Source organism: Acanthopagrus latus, chromosome 18 (genome assembly GCF_904848185.1).
Source record: "Acanthopagrus latus isolate v.2019 chromosome 18, fAcaLat1.1, whole genome shotgun sequence".
NCBI classification, from domain to species: Eukaryota; Metazoa; Chordata; class Actinopteri; order Spariformes; family Sparidae; genus Acanthopagrus; species Acanthopagrus latus.
Window position 1 is genome coordinate 29,878,198 of NC_051056.1, and position 24,450 is coordinate 29,902,647.

Genomic DNA, 24,450 nt, shown 5'->3' on the forward strand with positions numbered 1-24,450 from the left:
CTGAGCAGAGGACGAGATCAATCATGCTACCTTTGTTTTGTTCAGTGTAAATAATCCAGGACTAAAGTAAAGAAGGCTCTTTGTTTCAGCAGTATTGCGTGATCTCACATGTTAACAGAGTGAGTGTTTGGTTTGTCGGTACTGGGCCACTGTAGAAAAATGGCAGACTCTATCTTACATATAAAAGATGAATTCTAAGGCAATGAAAACATGACAACTCTTATTTTCAGGTGGTTATAAACTAAGAAAAACATAATTGTAAACACTGTATTCTATTTCTACCAGAAGATCCCCTTAAACCCCACACACCAGACCTTTAAATGTATGTTTCCATTTGATCTACATCCATTTAATTACATGAACACATACGCATTGCATCAGGGTTTAACCTCCAAGTAATGCATTGTGAAAACACTTTAACAGCCAGGGAGGATGGACACCCCTGGTCCATTATCTGCCCACTGGAAAAAGTCACACTGTTTACCCTTTTGAAAGCTGCAGGTGTAGAAATTCCGGCCATTGTTAGGACCAAGTTTCAGCACCGTCCTCATTAAACAGCGTTTCCCGTGGTGACAAAAGGGGAACTTCAAGTCTGCCCACTGTGACAAACAAAATAAGGTTTTTTAAATAACTCAGTCGTGCACTTTTATTTCAAGCATTTACATTTGATGCCAAAACAACACCATGTCTGTATTTGACAGTAAAATGTTTAAGGTGTTTTCAGATTAAACAATGCAATAGAGATGAGAGGTCTTCTTTACCTCAAAGAAGTTGCACTTGGTCTCTCTGGGTAGAGAGCAGGAGTAAAACTGTCGTCCCTTATTCTCCCCGTCCTTGTGGACCACTCTGAGGACAGCTGGACGACGATGGGATGCACAACATGGAGCGCTGGGACTGGAAGAAATGAAGGAGCTGCGGCTTGTCGCATCCATTTTGCTCGCACTGACAGAGGTGAAGAAACAGTCTTATTAGTTTGAAATAAATTGAAAGTAAAACACAAGCATACCTGTCACATCAACCCTTATTAGAGAGCAAACAACCTCTCCTCAGCCGTGTGGTGATGTGTTCTGGTAACTGTGGTATTTGCATGGTGTCCTTCTATGGCCATTTGTCAATCTGAGCTTTTTTTTTTTTTTTTTTTAACAATGTTGCATTAAAAATTCCACAGTCAGATGCTTTTTCATCCCACTTATCTCCCTGAAGTTGCAAAAAACTTCTCTTATTATAAACTTATTCATGAATAGCCAAGCGAGAGATTCACTCACCGTGAGTTGGGGGTTCCATTTTGAGCATTGTTACTGGGAAAGGGACTGTGATCAATTCTCATTTTCTTTTGTGGGTGACTGTAGGAGGCCAGTGATTCCCTATTGGAGAGCTCGGCACTTTGCCTCTGCCAGCCACCAGAGGCATAATTGGGGCTTGTTGTCCCTTGGCAGACGCTGTATTTATATAAACCTTGCTCTGCCGCCAAGGAATTCAAATGACTGTCGGCTGGGGAGAGCGGGGAGTTTACAGGCTTTGGCTTCTTGCTCAAGTCGGAGAAAACAAGGGTGGAAGTCCCGAATGCAGACCTCCAGTTGACTTTGAGCTCCTCTTGTGGCTTCTTGAAAGCGGTGCAGGGGTATTTAATCAAATCAGTGGTGAAGGGTGATGCTTCAGCGCTAATGTCGTCTTTGTGGACTGTGGAGATGGAGCCAGAGAGAGAACACTCATTTCATGTTAAGCAGCTGCAGCGTGTTCTGATGCTCTGGCTGCTCCTCATAAACATGCAGCTTGTTGTTTGGCTTTAAGTGGTGAGCTTGCCATAAAATTTACCAGTAAGCACCAGACTGCTGCGCTGTGTCTTCAAATAAAATGACATACAATCTGTTGTGCTGATGATGCCCTTGTGCAGAATTCTGTGAAATGAGCCCCCATATAATACAACTTTGAAAATAATATGTTTCTTTAATGTTGAACTAGAGTGTCTGACATCAGGGTCGTTAACTGAGAGCTGTGAGTAAGTATTACTCTTCCATTAGTGGACGGTACCCTTGAGCAAGGCACTTAACCCCCAGCTGTTTTAGTGAAGCAGCTTAGTGGTCAACATTAAAAGATGTAAATGTGTAACTAGAAATGCAAATCATGATGTTACAGAAAAAGAACAAGTGTGCTTGGGAAACGTCCCCTGGAGAAATAAATGTCCATTAGGCATTTCCTACATTTTTAAAGGAAGAGTTAATCTAAAAATGCAACTATTGTCATTACTAACACACTCAAGTCAGTTCAGACATGCAGATGTTGATCATTTGTGGATCAAACCAACTGCTTTATTACCATTTTGCATAATTGAGGAAATCATTAAAACTCAGGCAGTGTTAAGAAAAGGCACTTCAAAAAAAGTGGCAAAATTTTCTTTTACACTCAAACTGAAAAAGACTGTTGGAGGTCAAAGTTAAAACCAAACATTATTAATTAAACTATATTAAGGATGAATGATCATATTTTGTAGGAATGGTCATTTTAATGTTTAATTTTCACTAATAATGTGATTTTTGCTGCCGTCTGTACCAAACAGAAGAAGCACAATGAAGGGCTGCAGACTAATTTGTCACGCTGTTCGTCTGCCTTTTCATTTCGGTGCACCAGAGATTTTTGGCCTGATGTGCGACAAAAATGCTTTGTAAACTGTTTAATGGAATGTTGTGACACATTTTATCTTTTAGCAGCTCCAGCCATTTGAATGGTGCTTTTTCAGTCATATTTCAATAGAATTTTTCATCCCTGATCACATCAAGTCAGTTTTATTTATTTCACCTAAAACCAGAAAATCATATTTCCTCAGTGGGCTTTAAAATATGTACAGAGAGGAAAAAACTCACCCCAAAAACTTTTTAACAGGAAAAAAATAGAAGATTAATTTAAACTAATTTCAAATTTAAAATACAAAATACATTTTACAGGAACTATAAATGAAACCGTATGTCCCTCTCCTGTTCACAGTGTGTTTGGATTGAGAACATTACGTGAACGTACCGCAGGAATCGATGCCAAAATCTAATGTTGACATACGATTTCAGCAATTTATCCAATTCTTGGAACGCTCAGGATAAAAAGAACCACAGGCATGCTGTTGTTTCAAGTGCCTCCCATCTAGCTGTTCAATCATAAATAAAAGTATTCAAAATTTGGAAGCATAATATTGGAAAATAAAAGAAAATATATAAATAAAGCCAAGCAAAGCATTCAGCTGTGGTTTGTTGGCTGCAACACAGATAAAAAGAACATCTCTTTCAACACAGTTCGCCGCTGCCATAATGCAGCTCAAAATAGTCAGACAATAATGGCTGACTGACAGACACGCTCATTACTTTCGCAACAAAACACAAACACATAAACACACACCTACTCAGTCAGCCTGTTTAACTGCAGTATCTTTTCGACAGCTTGCTGTTTTGTGCCTTGCTCAGAAGTACTTAAGCACTGATGGCGAACCATACATGGGCTCGTTCAGCTTAACAGCAGAACTACAGCTCCTATTATTTTATCTCTGGCTAACAAGGACATTCTGACGCCCCATTAAAGTCAGTGACTGTAAAAAACATGTCACTCACCCTCAGGTCTCGGAGTGAGGCAAGCATCACAGGCTTTTGCTGCTGGCTGGTTGATGAGTGTGCAGAGCTGACAGGCCCAGTCTTCTTCCTCCTTCTTAGCCACGTTATCATTGGTTTTCTCATTGTAGGCCCAGCCAATCAGGCTGTTTCTGACTGGGAGCTTACTGAATAAAGGAAAGGAAGAGTGGTCTTAATGAACCTTTGTTGTCTACACATGCTTGCTAATTTATAAAAACCCGTGCACCGAAGGAGAAATTATGTAACCGTGTAAAGATCAAGTTCCCTTAGTGTTTAGGGTTGCAAATATATATCTCAGGTGGACACATTCAATCAGAATTGATGAGAATTTATGGGAAATAATAGCAATAAAATACAAAAGTAGGGGTTATGTGTTTTTATCAGGTCACATAGAGACAAACCTGAATATTGTAAAAAATTCAACAAACACAAACTAAATTTTCAAGATACAAAGCTTAATTTTCTTTGGAAAATTGCTGGAAAAAAGTCTTTCAGAGCGATGTGACATAAATCATTTTATTACTTGACAGTTCAGGCATTTAGCTGAGGAATACTTTGAGCATAATTTAATGTGTGAATACATAATATAATTTTCTTTAATTACTTTCTTGGAACTGGAAGTGCAAAATGAGCAATAAATATAAATTATTCAGCTGCTTTAATTGTAACCAGATCACAGAAAGTGCAGGAAGAGAAAAATACTTTAACGAGACAAATATTTTAAATTTTTAAGCAGTGGATGAAGATATGCGAGAAGGCACTTTGTTTCATATAATTGCTCTAAGCATACATGTTAGTGCGCTGACATGAAGCTCAACTGTGTTTGACAAGTAGGCAAATCTGCAATGCCAACAGTCATGGAAGAGGAAAGTAGCTTTCAGGGAACTTTCCCCACAGATTGCTTTATCAGCTGTGTAATACGTTGTAAGGGCTTTAGGCTCTAACCCCTCGCAAAGCTTTGCTCAAACACAACCCAGGAGGTGTTGAGCCTGTGCCCTGTCTGGCAAACACAGCCTTATATGCGCATTAATTTCCCCCCATAACACTTCCCACTCCCTGCCAAGCCCATCTGCCTGCAAAGATGGCCTCTCTAAATTTTATCTAAAAGGCTTTAGAACTTCCTGCAAGGAGTAGGTTTTGACAAATGGCACCTAGCTTTACCATGGTATTATCATGTCTTAAATTCTCATTTTTGCTTGTGTGATTTTCTGTTAAAACATATTGTCTGAGAGTTGTTGGAAGGAGTTTGAGAACTAATAATGTCATTGCCAAATGCTGCTTCACTGTAACTGTTGTGCATATGGCAATAAAGAGCTAAAACTATTAAATTAAGATCATTAATTAAGAAGAAACAAAAGCCTACAAAAAACACTGTATCCTACATTGAGTCATGTCATTGGGTGTTAATTAATTAAGCATCATCTTGTTAATCCAAAAAAGCAATTACACTAAATGTTATGCAAGTCAAACCATAATTATCTGGAATTAGCACACAAGAATTGTGATATACAGTGTTCATCCCTGTTTTCTTTAAGTCTTCCACTTCCCACACCTTCACTGGTTAATTATCAAACTGAAGCACTTTCCAAGCATGTTCAACATGCATTTACTTAATCACATTAAGTTGGATGTTATTGTGCAATAAACGACCAATATTGTGATTAGTGATGGTGTTCTATAGTGGGCTGATGAATTAAAGGAAAACACAAACAATGTTTCATGATTTAAAATATGTCACCTGAGTGTAAGTAGACTTGGTCTCCTATATAACCAGTAAGACAGCAGACGGCAAACCAATTATCATTTTAAATTAAAATAATTAGGCATTACTGGCAACCGTGACGATGGTATAGCTGTCTAAAATTAAGATATTTTAACTTCTAGTCCTCCTCTGCAACAGACTGTTTCGTAGAACAATTACAAGCAGTAATTTCATTTTTAAAAAATCAAGTTTTGTTCTTTCTAAGTAATCAAACAACTATATAGCAACATCTGGTCATGTGTTTCATTTTGCCGTCCTGCCATTTCATCAGAGAGTTTCTTTGTTTTACTTATGCCATCCAGAAGTGCTGTCTGTTCTGCTAAATCTATGTGAAAGCATCGCGATCAACAACCAAACCACATTTTAAACCTTTTGCACACCACATTAAAATTGAAGTATTTTTCAAGGATTTCCAGCACCCACATGAACCCTGCTTTTATCTGGCTAATAATGCTCCAAGTACGCGAAGTATCAAACATTTCTGCAGCAAACCCCTGACCAAACTTCAAACAGCCCTTACAACGAATGCAAGACGGTATCTTTTCAGTCAAAGTGCCAAAGGTCTATGAGGATTTCTACCTGATGTCAACCCCGCTGGGATCTTCCTTCTGACAGCACTCGCAGAAGTAAGTCATCCTGCCGTTGTCTCCAAGACGACAGACTGTGATGACATGAAAGCACTGGCCGCACTGGGGACGCTTGTAGACTTTGTAATGTTTGTAGAGAGGAGAGCCAGATTTGCGACACTGATAGAGATGAGGAAGGCAGGCAAGAGTGAATAAAGAGACATGGATAAAGAGAACAGGGAAAAACATTCACTTACATCCTTACTTGTCTAGTATGCATAGACAGGAATATTTGCTTTTGTCTATTCCCTAGGCAGCGAGGCTTCGACTTTTGCTCTCCTTTTTCAGCAAAACAGGATTTTAAATTAAACCGTTATTGCAATTCAGCTGAAACGAGGTTTCAGCTAAATACCTCCAAGTAAATGTGTATCCGTCTTAACAAGCAAATGCAGTTCTAGGATTACCAACAAAACAATTTCAAATGTTTTTTTGTTTTTTTTTTGCTATTCATGTACAAAAATCTTACCTTGTAAAACAGAAGAGTGAAATCCCGCGTCATCTTCACTAAGTGGAATATCTGCTTGTCCGTCAGCTGCTGAACCTAAGAAAAACAAGCAGCACCGTTAGTTACAGTTCACAGCCAGAGAGAAAATAAACCTTATTTGTATAGCTCTTCATTTCAAAACAGAGACCAACGGCGCTCCACAGTCAGAAAATCAATAATACAAGCAAATAAACAATAAAAGCACACCAGACATGAATGAGAAACTGGATTTAAAATGATGCAATGGAGAAAAATTACATATAGTGTATACGCAACACTTGCAGCCCAGGAAGCAAGGACCTGACTCTGACTCAAAAAGTGAAAAAACAGATCCAGAGCACACAAACACAAACCACTTGTAGCTCTTTAAGGACACCTAGGGGCTCAATAATGGAGGAGAGGCTCATAAAGATTTAGTGGTCCCAGAAGAAGAAGGGGGCAAAAGTCCTAGATTAATGTCGTGGTCCAGTGTGCTATATTCTTATACCCCATCTCATACTTTCTAGGGTGAGCAGAGCAGAGCAGAGCCCTTGGTAATAGCTGAGTAACAGAAGTATTCATGCTGCAAAGTGTCTCTTACCGGCAGTGAATAGGTCACTCCAAATATCACATTTGTTATTCGACAGTTTGCAAAAAAATATTAAGCAAACGGTGAAAAATATTATAGGAGAAATGTGAAGCATCGGGAATAGAAAGTATCTGAGTCATGTGTTATATAATACAGAGCCCAATATATTATAAATCAGAGGGAAACCCCTATTTGACTCTCAATAAAGAAAAAAAACAAAAATAAAAACATTTCAAAACTGGAGGGAGGGAAGCTTATCTGTGCCGCAATGCGCCTGTTTGTCTTTACCCTGTTTCACCCTCCTCATTGCAATGCATCACTCAATAATACAAGGGCTTATACTTTCTCTCTGAGAGTTGTCTTGCATTTTTACCCTCTTTTTTGTTCCTCTGCTGAACACAATCCATCATCTATTCCATACCTTCACGGCTGGGTGGAGGCCCGAGTCGAACAGGGCTTCGTTTTTAATGATGTTGCCAACACCCGGCATGACGGCCTGGTCTAGGAGAACGTCACAGAGCATCCTGCTCCTCTGGCTCCTCACTGCCTCCTCAGAGCGGGAGAGGCTGAACTTGGGGGAGCAGACATCCAGACTCTCACTAGCCCTCACCCTTTGTTCACAGTCCTCTGTCAACCTGCAAGCAGACAGCTTTAAAGTGTGGGAAGAATTCAGAAAACACATAGCTGCTGCCACAAGGTCAACTGGTGCATTCTCAGGATTATATATTTCAATTTTTTTCTAACATACATTCTGTTCCAGTTGTGAGTTCTATGAGCTCAGCACAGGTGACATTTTCAGACACTAGAAATAAATGTCTGTCTGGCAGCTGAGCAGTTCACGGGGGCCTTACAGTCAATGAAGGGGACAAATGTCGAGCCACAAGACTGTGTTTTTCATGCAACAATAGCCACTGTCTTCAGACACAGCGCAATGTAGGACATACTCACTGAATGAGACTCATACCCCAAGGTGAACTTCTGTCACCTCAATCTATCTAGGCTACGCCGGTGTCCCGGTTACCTTATTTCCACTGTGCTGTCAAAGAAGCACACAATGTCATTAGTCAGGTGTATCTGCAGCACCGGTGTGGAGCCGGTCCTATCCTTCCTCTCAGCAGGGTTTATACGCATTGATCCATTCATACCGAAGTGCACTCTAAAAGGATGTGAGCACAAAAGAAGGATGGAGAGAGAAAACAAAAGTTGAGGACAGCATGTGTGAGTTTATATCAGACTTGACAGCAAAAAGGACAGAAAGGTGGCCTGCTGGTTGGAGACTTGTGAAACAGAAATGTCACAGGTTCACTTACTTCTACCTGCTGAATCACACCACTGCAGCTATTCATTTTAATTATTAAAGAAAAGAACCATTCAGTCCACGTTGTAAGACTGAGTGTTTTATTTAATTATGAAGTATAGCTATAACTTGATAACTAATTAATATTACATTTAGAGTATATGAAGCTGCAACAATGAGTTGATTCAAGGAACATTAGTTGCAAACTATTTAAATAATAAAAAAAACTGTTTTAGTCCTTTTTCAAGCATTTGCTGATTTCAGCTTGTTAAATTTAAGGATTTACTGCTTTACTTTGTCATTTATGATAGAAAATTAACAGCATGCTGGTTTAACAGCATCTTAGGAATCTGACTCACTGGATCCTGTCTTGTTATTTTGTTCGTAACCCGTCTCTCAATTAACCTTCCAGCAAATGTGCTTCTAATCTACTTGTACCTACAAAAAGAGGGAGGATTTTGTCAAAGGTGGCCACAATCATCAAGTATGGAAAAACCAAAATGAAACCTGATGATTTGTTTCCATCAACATACAAAAACACAAATGCAATCCATAAAAAAACTTACAATTTAATTCAATTTGATACATTAAGTACAAATAATTTGGGAAAAGTGTTTAGAAATGGTTGCTCAACTTGTTAACAGATAGCGGCTTTCTTGCCATCTTATTACATGCTCTACTTCTACAGCCAGCACAAACAAAACAGTCCCTGCATACACTTTAGACACAGTCACACACAGCGTTGTAGAAGGTAACAACGAGTCATACTTTACTAAAAGTAAACATATTGCATGAAACTATGCCAATAAAACGAGTAAAAGTTTTAAAGTATCTAGATTAAATAAATAATGTGACAAATAAGACACATCACTTCTTATTAAATGTTACCGCTTCTTCTATTTTATATTATAATCACTATTTTTTTGTTACTTACACAGACCACACCAACAGAGCTGAGTGGTTGTAGCAAACGGAACAACATGTTTTTACAGTTTAGAGGGGAACAATATGGGTTTGTTTGTTTGTTTATTGTCAGGAGAATTATGAAGAGGACACATACACATTAAAACTCAAAATATTCATATAAATCTACCTATCACTTTTTTTTTTTTTTCATTATTCATATCAAATAGAAGAGGTCCATTATAAAGAGGTTTGTCCTATGTAGGGAAACATGTTGGTATTGAATATGAATGAGCCCATGTAACTTAAATATGACAACACACAGTGTTTAGCAAAAGCTATAAATAAAATAAAATGTATAACTAAGCATGAAATAAACGTGGTACTATATATCTGGTCACATAAGCTGAACCCCAAAGTCCAAAAAGCTTTGACAGAAGTGTTCCTGTGACTTTATAAAGTGTGTCTGTGTGTTCAGGCTGCATTACCTCAACGCTCTCGCACCAAAGTACATGAAGAGCTCCTTCCCCAGAGTTTCCACCCCGGTGTACTGACAGCCAGTCAGGCTGTGGAAGACACTTCCCTCCGAGCTGCTTCTCTGTCAGCAAACACAAACTGGTTAGCATTAAACAGCGAATCGCAGCTGCTAGCAAGAACTAGCTAGTTGTATTGTTTTGTACTGACACGTTAGCGTTAGCTTGTTTAGAGCTGCGCAGAGAAAACATGACACAACACGACAAACCTTCGTAGTTATCAAACTTCCCCTCATCTCCTTCACTTTCTGCCCTTTCTGGACTTTTGCGCGGATTTTCTCTCCGTTCAAAGTGCATCCCGGACCTTCGACCATCCTCTAGTTCGGGATTTAAAAGCTTCCTGTCAGTAAAAGTGTGCATCAGCAGAGTGTTTACCCGCTAAATAGGAAGTTTGTTTACTGTGATTCCCCGCCACACAGTTTAATTTTGCGCATGCGCGGTAGGCCGTACTGCCTGTATCCGGAAATGGACGAAGTAAATAGACAATAAATGCATCCATTAAAAAGGGTGCTTTTCTCCTCAACTTTTTAAAATGTATTTAGTTATTTGTTTGTTTATTTATTTTTTTTTTTAGAAATTATGTAACTGTTAACAATGTTGCACAACTTAGTGTAAAAAAAAATATGCTGTACATTTTTTTCAAATTTTATTTTGGCAGCCTACACAGGCAGACTTGTTATCACTTCCTTCTCTTCAATCATTCACTCATTCATTCTTTCTTCACTGAAAAAAAATCAGTTCATGTTGAGTTCATTTCTTTACATTCATGTGATGTATGTGTGAAATTTTGTTGATCAAGTTTATTGTTTCAAGTGCAAATAAAGGACAAAATAATCCATGGTTTCTCTAAATTCACAAAAAATCAACTCACTTCCTATTTTCCAAATGTTTAATTCGTTTATCAATGTTAATCATTAATGATTAGACTTAAAACTACTCCACTTAATGTGCATTTGTCAGAATATTCTGTAGTAAAGCCCTGGCTGTGTGTAACTTCTTTAACTTCCCACTTGAGGGCGGTAGAGTATTATTGTTGGTCCTGCAGCTCACACATATGCACTATAATATACTATAACATATATACTATAATCTTATCTTTTTCAGATAGATAGATAGATAGATAGATAGATAGATAGATAGATAGATAGATAGATAGATAGATAGATAGATAGATAGATAGATAGATAGATAGATAGATAGATAGAAACTAGTTTAAACTAGCAGTAGAAGTAATAATGATAAATCAAAGTCTTATTTTAACTTTTTTGTGAGTTAAAGTTCATCAAAATGTCCTTAGCGTCTGTAACGACATCCATTATCCAATCATCAGAGGTTTAATTTAACCTCTTTCTGTACCGTCACCATATTCATAAGGTGTCCCATCTGGCTGGGGAGAAAATTCATAGGAAGGATAATTTGCATCATTGTCAAAAGATTTTCTGCATGACTTGCTTGTGTAATTGCAGCAACTTGTTTGCTCCGCAGTTTTACCATCCAGCAACCCTTCTGCTGGCCCAGATAAAAATAGATAGGCAACATGTTCTCCAGCCAAGTGCACAGCCATGCCCTCCCTCAAAAAAAAGCAGTGCTCAGCAATAATGTGTATTAAAATCTGAAACTGCTCTCTCACATTGGCTCTGAGGGAAGTGGAGCACTTGAAGCTGGGTCTCACCCAAGGAATTATAATGGAATTCAATACAAGTTGTTAAAAAACTGGATTGCGCCCTCTTGCAGTCCTCTCTCCTGCCTCAGGACTGACAATGTTACAGGATAAAAGCAAAAATGTTCCCCTTTGTGTCTGCAAAGTTCTGTTCCCTCCACTGAATGAGGTATATCACAGATTTCTGGACGGTTACATGATATGTCATCTGATGAGGGTCAAAAGGTGCTGATTCAGTGATTCTTTCAGTACAGTACATGAAAACTAAGATTAATGATGACATAAAAACAAGACACAAAAACGTTAAAATCAGAATGAATTGTTAACATGATTGTGGACTGTGTGCCTTGAGCTCACCCTATCCACTCTGCAACTGTATTGTAACATCATGTATTTGGTGTGTTGATAATTAATTTGTGTTGTGACATTTATACCCTCCTACCTATGCAGACTTCTCTCTCCCTTTGCACCGACAGTGTGTTGCTGTTGTCCCTGCTTTGCATTGTGCACCAGCTTGAACAGTGAAACTTTAAGCTGTTGATGTGCCCCCACACACTCACAGAGAAAACCCCAAGTTCGTTTTGTTGTGCTGCGAGATAAAGACAGTGACATCTACTTTTGACTCACTACAACAGAGGGCATACTGTGAGCTCCTAAACGTCCTTAAAGGGGATTTTTGTTCAGCGTAACCTCTGAGACTAAACTCACCCGCGGACTCAATGGAGCAAGCAACGCTCGGCCTGCAGTTTGTCAGCTGAAATGTAAAAAGTGCAGCTACAGAAGAAGTACAGTATTCCAGGATCTAGATGATCATCCAGGCGTGGCCGCCAACTGATGAGCACTCGGGGGTTAACTGTCAAGGTGCGTCAAGATAAATGCACAGTTCTCTCAGGTGTGACACACAAAAGGAAGCCAGAATGGATCCTCAGAATGTGGATTTCGACAACTTCACCCAGTGCGTGTACAAACAGAGGGGTGTATGGAGGTGTGAGTGCATCAGTGTGTGACTGTGCACGTGAGCTGAATGCAGAATTAGACACCTGGAATCACACTCTCACATCCTTCTGCAGCAACTCATTTAACTTATAATGAGGTGAATATAATATATACTGATCTGAATGAGCATCGCACACAGATACAGACATGTTTTGTGTGATTGGATAATTATACACTCAGTGACTATTTCATGCAGTCGTTGCTGCATAAACATCGAGATTAAGCTTACCTGTTACATAAATAGTTATTATATCCAGATATTTCAGGGGTGCAGTGGTGAAGAAAGTCTGCTTTTGAAAATTCCTTCAGATTCAGCAGCTGCAGCTTTTTGTCTCAGAAGATTTTAATGTCCATTGACAACATATTTGCATGATTATTGCTACAGTCTGTCTGAAATATCTGTATAAATGTTCATATTCCTCACAGAGACATGTCATGTTTTCACCTGTTTCTGTTTGTTGGTTAGTTTGTTGGTTTGTCAGCAGGATTACTGAAAAACTACAGAAACTTTGATGGAGGATGGGTTTCGGCCCAAAGTGCTCCCTGCAACTCTCAGTGAGGATCCAGATAAAAGGATGAATCCAGGAATGTTTTTCTGATGTTTTTCTAACATAGCAGTATGAGGCTTTCTTTTTCCTCCCTGCATTTGTGTTCATTTGTCAGTGAACAAATACAAAGATTGTAATGAAACAAATCAGGCGTATTTATGTGGCTGGTATATATGAGTAGGTACAAATGGGATATTTTAGCCTTGGCGGAGGTATGCACTCTACTGAGGGCTGTTCTAGTTTGGTCATATTTTTTTCATTTGACTTGAAAAAAGAAAGAACATCCACCGTCTCTGCAATTTTGATACAAATAGGTGATGATGTAAGTACCAATTTCCCTTTAACCAGCCTCCCATTGACCATGTGCTTTTGAAAAAGATTGAAGTAATTACACAGAATCACTTCTGGCAATCATTCAGTCGGCTGAATGGAACAGCTCTGCTCCTGCTGGCCACTGAGCGCCACGTTTGAGAATAATCTACCACAATGAGCATGAGCATGTTTGTGTATATATGTTCTATGTTTGTGTAGCATGAAATGACTGACCTCTCATTTCATTAAATCACATTCCGAATGATGACATGTGAACGACCTTGTTAACTTGGGGGGCAGAAAAAGGAGCTGTGCTGTAAATCATGTTGTTCAGATGTAAGAAAACATGTTTGTTTGGTAAAGACTCAAACCAATGTCACAACAATCGTTCTAGTTTTTCCAGTAAAAATGATAATTGCAATGCAGAAATTATCATGAATCATATCGCAGTTCTATTTTCTGTCATAATAATTCCAATATGATTTTTTTCTTTCACCTTAATAGTGCAGTCCTGGTTGTTGATAACGGACAGAACCTTTCTGACTGTCTCTGTGTCATCGAGGATGATAGAGACACACAGACGTGAGGTTATTCAAAGCCTGCATAGAAACAATTCACAAATTTAATTTAAACACTAAGAGACTCCTGACAGAAGAAGCAAACTGTCTTGAGACTCTCTTTCTCCTTACAGTCTGCTTATTGTTTTTACATGAATGTGTCTGAGGACACTTCACAAACATGCATGACTACATAATTCATGTGCATGTTTGTATTCATGGGCTGTTCGTGTGCATGTACGATGATTATAAGGGAGAATATTAAAACACACCTTGTTCTTGAGCTGCGGTTCTGTCCATCTGGGTGCCTGTTTGATGAATACTTCATGAGGTCTTAAGCGGAATAAGATTTCATTCATTAAACAACAATCAACACCCTATTCATCTGCTGGTAGGTGGAGCATTACGCAGTGAGCTGGCTATGGGCTCGCACTGCATAATTAATTCGTTTAACACAATCAGGAACGTTTAATCTCTGTAAACAGATATCTGCATATCGTCCTCAGATGATCGCCGACGGGTTCTAAGACTGAAGTGAGTCAGCCATTTTATAAAGATTTATTCTGCTATTTCTGACTAACAGCAAGGCTTTCTGTATAACAGATACAAATCTCAACTGGGATCGTTTGTAAAATCCACTTAAGTCAAATTACTTTAAATTGAAGCAAAACGAACATTATTTTCATAATCCTAAATAACAGTAGGACTGCACAGAATCCATGCTTGTTAATCCTCAATATAACATTTATCTTATCAAAAGTAACACATACATGTCTCCAAAGTGCAGAAATGTGTCAAAACGGCACAATCTTTTTAAGACTGTAGAAAAACCGGCCCACCCGCTTCAAACAGAACAGTGTTTATGTTTTTCTCTGGGAAAGTTTTATGTATAAAACTGCCTGTAAAGCAGAAATGACATTTGTTCCTTTGGTGGAGAGAAGCTTAACTGCAGATGGAGATGCGTTGCTATGCAACTGGGATTTCAAAAGTACTTGCTGCGCCAGGGTCACATTTCAATGTCTGTCTCCACCAGCTTGGCAGGAAGTGATGACTGCTAATAATGATGTTTTTAAATCGTCTCGTTTGCAAACCATCCAAATGTAAATATTCTACACAGAATATTCACATGTTTAATGTATGTGTGTGTGTGTGTGTGTGTGTGTGTGTGTGTGTGTGTGTGTGTGTGTGAGTCAGTAAATACTCTCCGACTTTATTATTCCAGATGTGCTGCACACATTGTTGAATGCTACCAAATGTTGGCAGTCTTTGAATTTAAGGTTAATGAAGTGATGCTTGTGTCAGTAGCAGAAGATAATATATCAAATAAACAACTAAATGAGATGTTGTCTTAAAAGGCTTAAAAATCCTGTAATATCAACAACAATCTGTCATTTTACTGACTCATCCTGTTATCTTTAAAAATATTTCCATCCTCAACGACTCCCTCCGCTACCGAGTAAAGTCTGTCTGATCCAGAGAGTCCAGTATTAAATACACATCATCTATATGTTCATTGTGTCGTGCTGCCTGGAGGATTTTTTATTATTGTTCCACAAGTGTTTTCACTGGTCAGGGGGAGGTGAATAGTAGCACACATTTGGTAAGGAAAAAACATCTTGTGACTTTCTACTCAACACTCAGTCCTGAACACACACTTCATAATAAAGTCCACCTTGTTCGTCCCTCTCAGCTGGAAACATCCTGAGGAGCTCGACTTCATCTATGTTAATGCCACACGCACTGCAAAAAATGCCCTTTTTAAAACAAATTTTCACTTTTTTTTTTTCGTTAGTTATGTAAATTAAGAAGCACGGTGAGCACTAAAGAGAGCAGACCTCTGCCAGTCGCGTCTGGCAGCATGCAGGTGAAGCATTTGGGCTGGTTAAAGAAGTCAGCAGTCACTGGCAGTTCAGAACAAAGCAGTCAGGAAAACCGGCTTTTCAAAAATTGTGAATCAGAAGAAGTCGTAAATGTTCACAAAATACATAAAGCTAATGGGTCAAGTAGTGCGCGAGAGACTCACACAACCCAACGCATGATCCCCTCCAGGCATAACACAAGAGGAGGGAAATAAACCGACTGCTTTCTGATGCAACTTATAGTCAATGCAACCTCGACATTGCAACGGATGAAGCAGAAACAGTCTTTACAGTGATGTGTCTCAAGAAAATGCAGTTAATCAAGACAAGTCGTCTCTCAACACTAAAAAACTGGACTTTTTGTAAAATCTTTATAAGAACGACTTGTTCAGATGGACATTTTTTGCAGTGAGCTGCTTCCTCTGGCCTCCAGGTCCAGTTCACCACATCAAACCACATCCCGGGCCTCAACCTACACACAGCACCTTTCAGATGTGGAGGCCTGCTGGGAGATCGAGAGGTCAGCTGATCAGGGCGCGGGAAGCATGTGAAGTCATGTACTGTATTGAGTCCGCCATGAAGGAATGACCTGGAAAACAACAAACAACTGATCCTGTTTCTTTTAATGTGAAGTCAGTTGCTTCAAGACAACAACACACACATCACTGAAACACTGACACACACCGGCCAGAGGTAGTCAAAGGGGCAAATACCTGTCAAAACAGCAGACACAGCACACAGACCCTCCTGGAGCTCTGTCAACAGCAAGACACAAAAACCCAGTCAGCTGCTGGCTTTTGACGCGATACTGATGAATTCATTCAGGACAAAATGGCTGCAGGGAGAAGCTCCAGCTCAGTGTTCACACAAGTCTCCGCTAGGTGGCAGTGTTCCCTTCTCTATCACAGGCGCCGTCCTCTGGAAGGAACTGGTTAAAAACCTCTCAACATTTCTTCCCTGCCACTCTCACCAGGCTCCACTTGTGACTGGGAGAGTTGGTGCATCATCAGGCATCAAAATAACAGCATTAGTTGGAAACGAGACTTCCAGTTCTTTGAGCTCGTCCAAACGCTGCTGTCAGAAGGGAAACTTAATTTTCAGTTGACATCAATAGTAATCTCTGTTACCCCCATACAGTGAGTGGCCTACTGTTAGACTAATTAGATAATGGCACATTTAATTAGATGTAAACGGTGGCACTAAGTAATGGACATGAAGCTATCTCAGCGAGTCGGTTTAATGCCGTCAGACAGGGATCAGGGTTTAAACCCTGTTGAAGTGCAGCGTTCAGCTGCCTACTCAGGCTCAACCTCTTCTCTCCTCTGACCCCACACAGGATCACTGAGAGGTGTGTGGTCTGTTGCACCTGTTACCACAGCCAACACTGATGTCAGTAGGTCCTGAAGTCTACCTTCACATTACTGAAGACAGGTGAAAAGTCACAGCGCAGCAGAGATGAGATGTTCAGGGGTTGTAAGTTGGTCTACACCGCTGACTTTATACTGTGTAGAACATGGATGGTGTTCCAGGTCTGAACATCGAGGCCAAAACATAAATGCCTTAAACCTGCATTCTTTCTTGTGGCCAGCAGGTGGCGACTCCATCGGCAGCAAAAAGAATTAGACTTGTATGTAAGCCTATGAGAAAATAACCCTTCAGTTTTCCAGTGTGTTTATGGACTCAATCACAAAAATAAGATATAGACGGCTGTAACTTTAAACACTGACGCATCAAAATGTTAAACCCACAAACAAATCGGTGGCATCAGGCGGGTTTACCTTCGATCACACCGATCTGTCAAGGAACCACAAGGAAAGACGATTTCATGATGGTACGATGGTTGTATTTGAGCAGCCCCACTCTTCTCTCTGAACAACTGAAATGTTGAACACACTACTCGGCTGTATTGATTTTTTTTTTTTTTTTAGCAGAGTCATGTTGGCCTAAACTAATACGGCTGCACTGCTGTTTTGAACCCACATTCCAACTAAATAATCCAAGCCAAGGGTCCACTTACCAGCTTTCTAGAGACCTTAACTGCCTATCCCAGCCCTCGTTAAGCAATTACAGTCACGTGATAACAAATGGCTGTATTGCAAGGGAAACAGATTGTAATCTGCCTCAGTTTAGCTGCGGCTTGCTGTGTTTGGTCTGAGTCACCTCCACGATCTTAGTGGGTTTATTTATTTAGCACCTTCCAGCACTTCACAAAGTGCTCCAGAATAAAAAATAAGGCATCAAACATGGGCTTAAGAAGAAAAAAATACACCATAAAGTAAGAATGAATTATAAATGACACAGAGGCTAAACAGGGTCTGGAGCTGTTTTTTTTTTTTATTTTAAGTCCATAACCTAAAAAGCACAGTGAGTGAAGAACAACCAGAAAACCCTGATCAGACGTCCATAGAGACCTCAGAGGACCCGTATGAGACTGTTCACTCTGTCCACTGTTCACTCGGTCCACTGTTCACTCGGTCCACTGTTCACTCGGTCCACTGTTCACTCACTCCACTGTTCACTCTGTCCACTGTTCACTCTGTCCACTGTTCACTCTGTCCACTGTTCACTCACTCCACTGTTCACTCGGTCCACTGTTCACTCTGTCCACTGTTCACTCTGTCCACTGTTCACTCAGTCCACTGTTCACTCACTCCACTGTTCACTCACTCCACTGTTCACTCGGTCCACTGTTCACTCGGTCCACTGTTCACTCGGTCCACTGTTCACTCTGTCCACTGTTCACTCGGTTCACTGTTCACTCACTCCACTGTTCACACTGTCCACTGTTCACTCACTCCACTGTTCACTCTGTCCACTGTTCACTCTGTCCACTGTTCACTCGGTCCACTGTTCACTCAGTCCACTGTTCACTCGGTCCACTGTTCACTCGGTCCACTGTTCACTCGGTCCACTGTTCACTCTGTCCACTGTTCACTCTGTCCACTGTTCACTCGGTCCACTCTTCACTCGGTCCACTGTTCACTCGGTCCACTGTTCACTCGGTCCACTGTTCACTCACTCCACTGTTCACTCACTCCACTGTTCACTCGGTCCACTGTTCACTCACTCCACTGTTCACTCACTCCACTCTTCACTCGGTCCACTCTTCACTCGGTCCACTGTTCAGGTTTCTGCCATTTTACCCATGTAACGTTCCCTGTGCGACACTATATCTCTGAATTTATTCTGTTCCCAAAGGTCAAGATGAAGTTCCATGCTCGCATATTAGACTTTACTTTCATGCGTGCCACTTCCATTTCTCTACATTTCCCCCTTGTGTGAGTCTGACTTATAATAATAAGTCTCTAATGATGTATTTGTTTTAGTGCTATGTGTTACAAAGTTAAATTTTTGTAGACGTATTATATTTGGCAAGTGAAATAATTATAATTATGTATGCTGTAAACAGCAAATGCGGCCAGAGATTTGATTGCCCATTAAATCTTAAAACTTTTTCTCCATCAATCAGCACAAATGTCTGAAAAAAGAAAGTCACTGAAAACAAAAGGCACCGAGGGAGACGCATAATGTGTTTTTTTGTTAAGTCTGAACACGATGTCCCTCTTGATTTGAGGCAAAATATAATGCGTTATTACATCTTGTCTCACAGATAATTTTCCAAGCTTGCTCTTTATTAATTCCAAACAAACCGACTTCTGCCAAATGACACTGAATGATTAAAGGAACATTTCCTGCGAGGCTGCAAAGAGGAAGAGAGGAGAACAGTCATAAAAGTTAAAGTCATTTTTGTCTGTTTAACAATGGCAAAATAAATGAATTGAAGTACTGGACAGAAACACACATGTTCATCAACATGAAGCATTATGACACCAAAACAGGCCACATTTGGGCTCAATACAATATATATATATATATATATATATATATATATATATATATATATATATATATATATATATATATATATATATATATATATATATATATATATATATACACATACATACATACATACATACATGCATACATATACATAAACATATATACATATCAAGAAATGTAACATTTAAATAAACAGGTTATTTAACCTGTGATTTATATATGTGTGGTGACAACAATAAATAAACAACTGAAATAAAACATTATTTGTTAATGAATTAATTGTCTATTTAATTATAAACCATATATATTTATAAAGCTTCACATTATTTATTTATGTATTTAATCATTTTATTGTATAATTACATATTCATTCAAATAGTTAGGCATTTAATTATACAGTTATTTATGTATGTTTTCTGTATTTGTGTGTTTAGTTTATGCTCTTAAAACCTCCATAAAATATTATCATAATTTTGAAAAAGATTTTCAAATATTTTACCAAAATTGTGTAGTTTATAGTTTATATTGTATATCATAGTGATAGTGATAGTGATATGCAATATTTGTAGTAATAGACATACTATATATATTTCCACTATCAAAATGTACATTAATTATGTTTTGTAATATATTCTTGAAGCTAGGGGACAATAACATGTTCAGATATATGTGGAACACTCCCAGACATTATAAGGTCATTTTGATATATTGCATTCCAAACAGTCAAGCAGCCACATTCATATTATGAAAAAGTCAGAATCTGTAAACTGCAAGTTTCTTTTAAAGTTTTCTTTTAGAAACATGCTGCTCTGTGTCACTAACAGCTGATTATCCTGGATTGTAATTTCACTAAATATAGCTTAATTGCACTGCAACACAGTATCATTACAGTCAGCCTAACAACTATCTTTATATCAAAGCAAACTTTCAGAGCAAGGCATCACTCAGGCAGTACAGCACCTACAACCTCACATTTACTGTAAACATGCTGCTTTTTCTTGTTGGCGGATCATAAGGCCTCAGTGACAAACTGTGTTCTGCTCTCATCACAGTTTGAATGCATCTGTTTACAGAACTGCACATGAATGTGTCATGGTGATAAAAACGTATTCACAATTAATCTGAAGAAAAAACAGAACAGAAGCTTTTGTCTCAATTAACATCACTGAGACAAAACACAACTCTTGTTTTGCTCTTGCAGGATTTGAAGTTGGTGGTTTGGAGACTTTCTGAAGACACAAACTGCCCTGCTAGACATTCAGTCGAGCCGGTTCTTAAAAGAAGGGACTGACATTGCACTTGATATCGATTTGATCATATGTGCATATTTGATGTGGCGCCCTGAGTTTGTGGTGCCCACATACTCTTTTGAAATATTTCTTTTGAAGCACGTACTACAAAAGGAATGTTCCAGAGGAATTTAGTCCATATTTCCAGGCACTTTCTCTCAACCCAAGCTCCACTCCCGTTGGGCTTACATTCAGGGTAAATGAGCGTTATGCCCTGCTCCATTATCAGACCTGAACCTGCCATAAACTGCACAACAAAGATGTTTTCAACCCTTAGAATTTTGATAATTCATAATCATTAACAACAAAGTATATGATCCAGGCACAAACCGCAAGAAACTCAGAAGAGAAATGTTTTTCTCTCCAAAATGCTGATCCCAGTCCAGCACAGAGTCAGTTCAGAGCTGCTGCTGAACCAGTTGGAGTACAGGCATGGGTTTGGGCTCTTCTGAAGGTTTATAGGATGATTATTTGTCAGAAGCCCTGTAAGTGCTTCTGGCATTAAAAAACAAACTGAATTATTTATTTTTCCTCTCCTAATGCATAAACACGCCTGCAGGTGGCCTGTAACTGCCCCCATTAGCTGGAAAACACAATATCTCATATTCATAAAGACAGTCCAAGTTCAAATATTGTTGAAAATTAACAGTTAAAATGTGTTTTTCTAAAGAAATACTGTAAGAAAATTGAATTGATGATGATTTATTAACCTTTAGATAACTCTGCTTCAGAGTAAGTGGGAGAAAAAGTCATTACAGTTCTTTATTTTCCTTATTTACTCTTAATTTGTGAATGTGAAAAAAAGTCAAAAACGAAGAAGAGAGAGAAAACTTGCACAATATCCACGTTTAGGGTTTCAATAATGATAGAATCTATTGCTGGATTTGAAATCTCATTAGCTGTGGCTGTTTTTGTTTATTGGCCTTTTGTTTCCTCCGACACGACGATATCGTACAAAAACTCCCACTTAAGCGGACGCCTAAATCTGCATTATTCTGACAAAGCTGACTGCAGTAACACAATAAAATCATTTGTGACTGGATGAGTGCGACAGGTACAGCCACCATTTGCCACTTTAATTCTGTCTGTGAGATAAACACACTCCACACACACACACACACAAGCGAAGCCCGCGGTCGTTACTCTGCCCTGTGCATACATTTCCACAGCTAGTCCTCTGATCTGAGGCCTTGATTTTTTTTGGGGAGCTGCTGTGTTCTCGGCCGCCTCCGGCTGCATTTTAGTTCTGTTATTTATCACCAAGTGTCACGGCGCCCAGAAGGGAAGACGAGGGAAAACAAGTCTCATCTTCTATTATTCTTTGGTACACCTCCTCACTCACCAGACAGGGAAGCTGGTGTGTTGGGTGTCAGCGTGGATTTTAATTGGTCTGTTTCAGGGAGCATCATTGCGTTGGCATTTTAACTTCCCTCACTGTCCATTTTCTAACACTTAGAATAAGGTGTCAAGAGTCGGAGTTACTCAGTTTGGTTGTCAGCTTCATCCTGAGATACGTAAACGACCGCTCTTCATCAGTGTGTAATTAATGTTGCAGTTTATGACTTTGAAGTGGCTTTAATTAATGTTGTTACACTAACAATGTTCCAAATGACAATGTAATGTGACAATGTGAAACAGGAGACCCAAAAGAACAAACCTACGAAGAATAATAATCACCTGAATCTGCAGCTCTCCACTGTTTAAAGAGCTTTGTAGTGAGTTTCATTCACTCTCAGTGCTGCCACATGCATATGACAGCTGCTTCACACAAAAAAAAACCCAGAGTACACTTCCTGCTGTGCAACGAACAGTAGTGGTGTGTGGATCGATACAGAAATATCGATACTGCCAATCAAACATATTCTGCTCTTGATTCTCATATTAAAAGTCTTTCTATAAGCTCAGTAATTTGATGTAAGTGTGTATTTTATCATCAACAGGGACACAGCAGACTGAGTGTAACTGTGCTCCCACACGGATTTAATCAAATAAAACCCAGTGAATAGGAACTATTTGTCCCTCCGCCTGTCATGGTGAACATGCGTGGAGCTTATTCACCTCTCAGATGTACTGCATGTAATTTGTGTGGGAGGACTGTGAGGAACTGTGGCAACACCACAAACCTCGTTAAGCATCTGAGATTGAATCATAATACAGAATATAATGAGGTTATGCAGCAGGAGTCTGAAGAGGAGGAGGAGGAGGAGGAGGAGGAGGAGGAGGAGAAAGGTGCTGCTCGGGCCAGATGGACTTAAATCAGGTTCTGGCAGGTTTTCTACAGGTGCAGAGAGAAAGTAAGTGTTGTTATTGGCAGCATTCATCTCTGATTCTGACCGTGATCCAGACTGATTCTTGTCGGTCTAAGCTTCAGCTTGTGTGTTGATTTTCCAACAGTGTGAAATCTCTGCACTCTTAGAACGCTGTTTATTTAACTTTTCAGTGTCTGTGAGTTTACTCCTAGGGCGTGTTCTGATAAATTAATCTATTTCAACCCAAACATGATATTTTCCTGAAGGTAACCAAGTTGTTTTGTTGCCTAAATGTAACTAAACTGTGATTGATTAACACGACTTACCATGACAAGACAATTCAACTCATTTTGTCTTCTCCTGTGTGTCCAAAACTCAAAATCATAACTAAAAGAAAGTGAATATTCATCAGGAGCGAAGACGCAGGCCTCTAAATGAGCGATCACGTTCCTCTGTAGCTACCTGGATTTGTGAATAAGCAACAGCTTCAAATTTGCCACATAAGTTGATGATATGTCAGTGTTGTGCTCAAAACTCAAAAGGGGGCATTGCAGGTTTAAATATCCCTGTTCAGTCAGTCACACCCAGGTCGTCCTGTGTCTTCCTTTAACACTGAATCTTAACAAACTGCACCACCGGTTACAGATTGAGGACTTAAGTAAAAATGAAAATACATGAGAAAGAGGGTCTGCTTGAAATGTAGAGAAAAGTGTAATTTAGTTCCAGAAATGGCCAGTTTTGAGCGCCTGCCACAATCCAGATGCACACAGACATAATTATTCTCTGTGGTCTGCAGTAGTAACGACTTGGGTTAAGAGAGTAAACAAGTCCTGTGGTGTGCTGACAAAGACAAATGACACACTCGCTCTCCTTCCCTTAACCCTCGTGCTTTCCCTGTGCATCCAGCTGGGCCTACAGCAGAGACGCCTCCAGTTTCTCATGCTTAACATTTCAGTTCTGAGCTGGAGATAAGAGCAGAGAAGGAGAAGCAGAGTGGGAAGACATGGAGGGAGAGGACGCTCTAATTATCTAATTGGCCACTTGTGGTCTTCCCTCGGTGGAAATGGCCTTGTAACGGCTCTATAATGGGCTCTTTCTCACACAGGTGCTTTCCCAGTGCGAGTCCAGCCACCAACACAGATGGTAGAACTTCATCTTCATCGTCCTCCTATTGCCATTTCCCACTTTCATCTTTTTCCTCCCCACCATTTCAGTTATCTCATAAAATACCACATATCCCACTGGTTTTCATTATTTTTCATAAGGGACCTGAAACTAACTTGTTCTTCCTATTCTATATGTTCTTGTGGGGCAGTTTGAGGACATTTTAAAATTATGTTTTCTCAGGTGTTA

The 24,450-nt window shown here is 39.5% G+C and overlaps 1 protein-coding gene across 1 annotated transcript; it reads right to left on the reverse strand.

Moving 5' to 3' along the window:
- Positions 1–135: 135 nt before the first annotated feature.
- On the reverse strand, positions 136–10,216 carry neil3 (nei-like DNA glycosylase 3). The gene is made up of 10 exons (XM_037077223.1): positions 9,994–10,216; positions 9,740–9,849; positions 8,073–8,207; positions 7,473–7,686; positions 6,466–6,540; positions 5,953–6,119; positions 3,594–3,757; positions 1,266–1,680; positions 762–942; positions 136–599 (listed from the first exon to the last, which is right to left on the reverse strand). Exons 1-10 carry the CDS (start codon positions 10,096–10,098, stop codon positions 417–419), a joined length of 1,749 nt encoding a protein of 582 aa, XP_036933118.1. The 5' UTR covers positions 10,099–10,216; the 3' UTR covers positions 136–416.
- Positions 10,217–24,450: the final 14,234 nt, after the last annotated feature.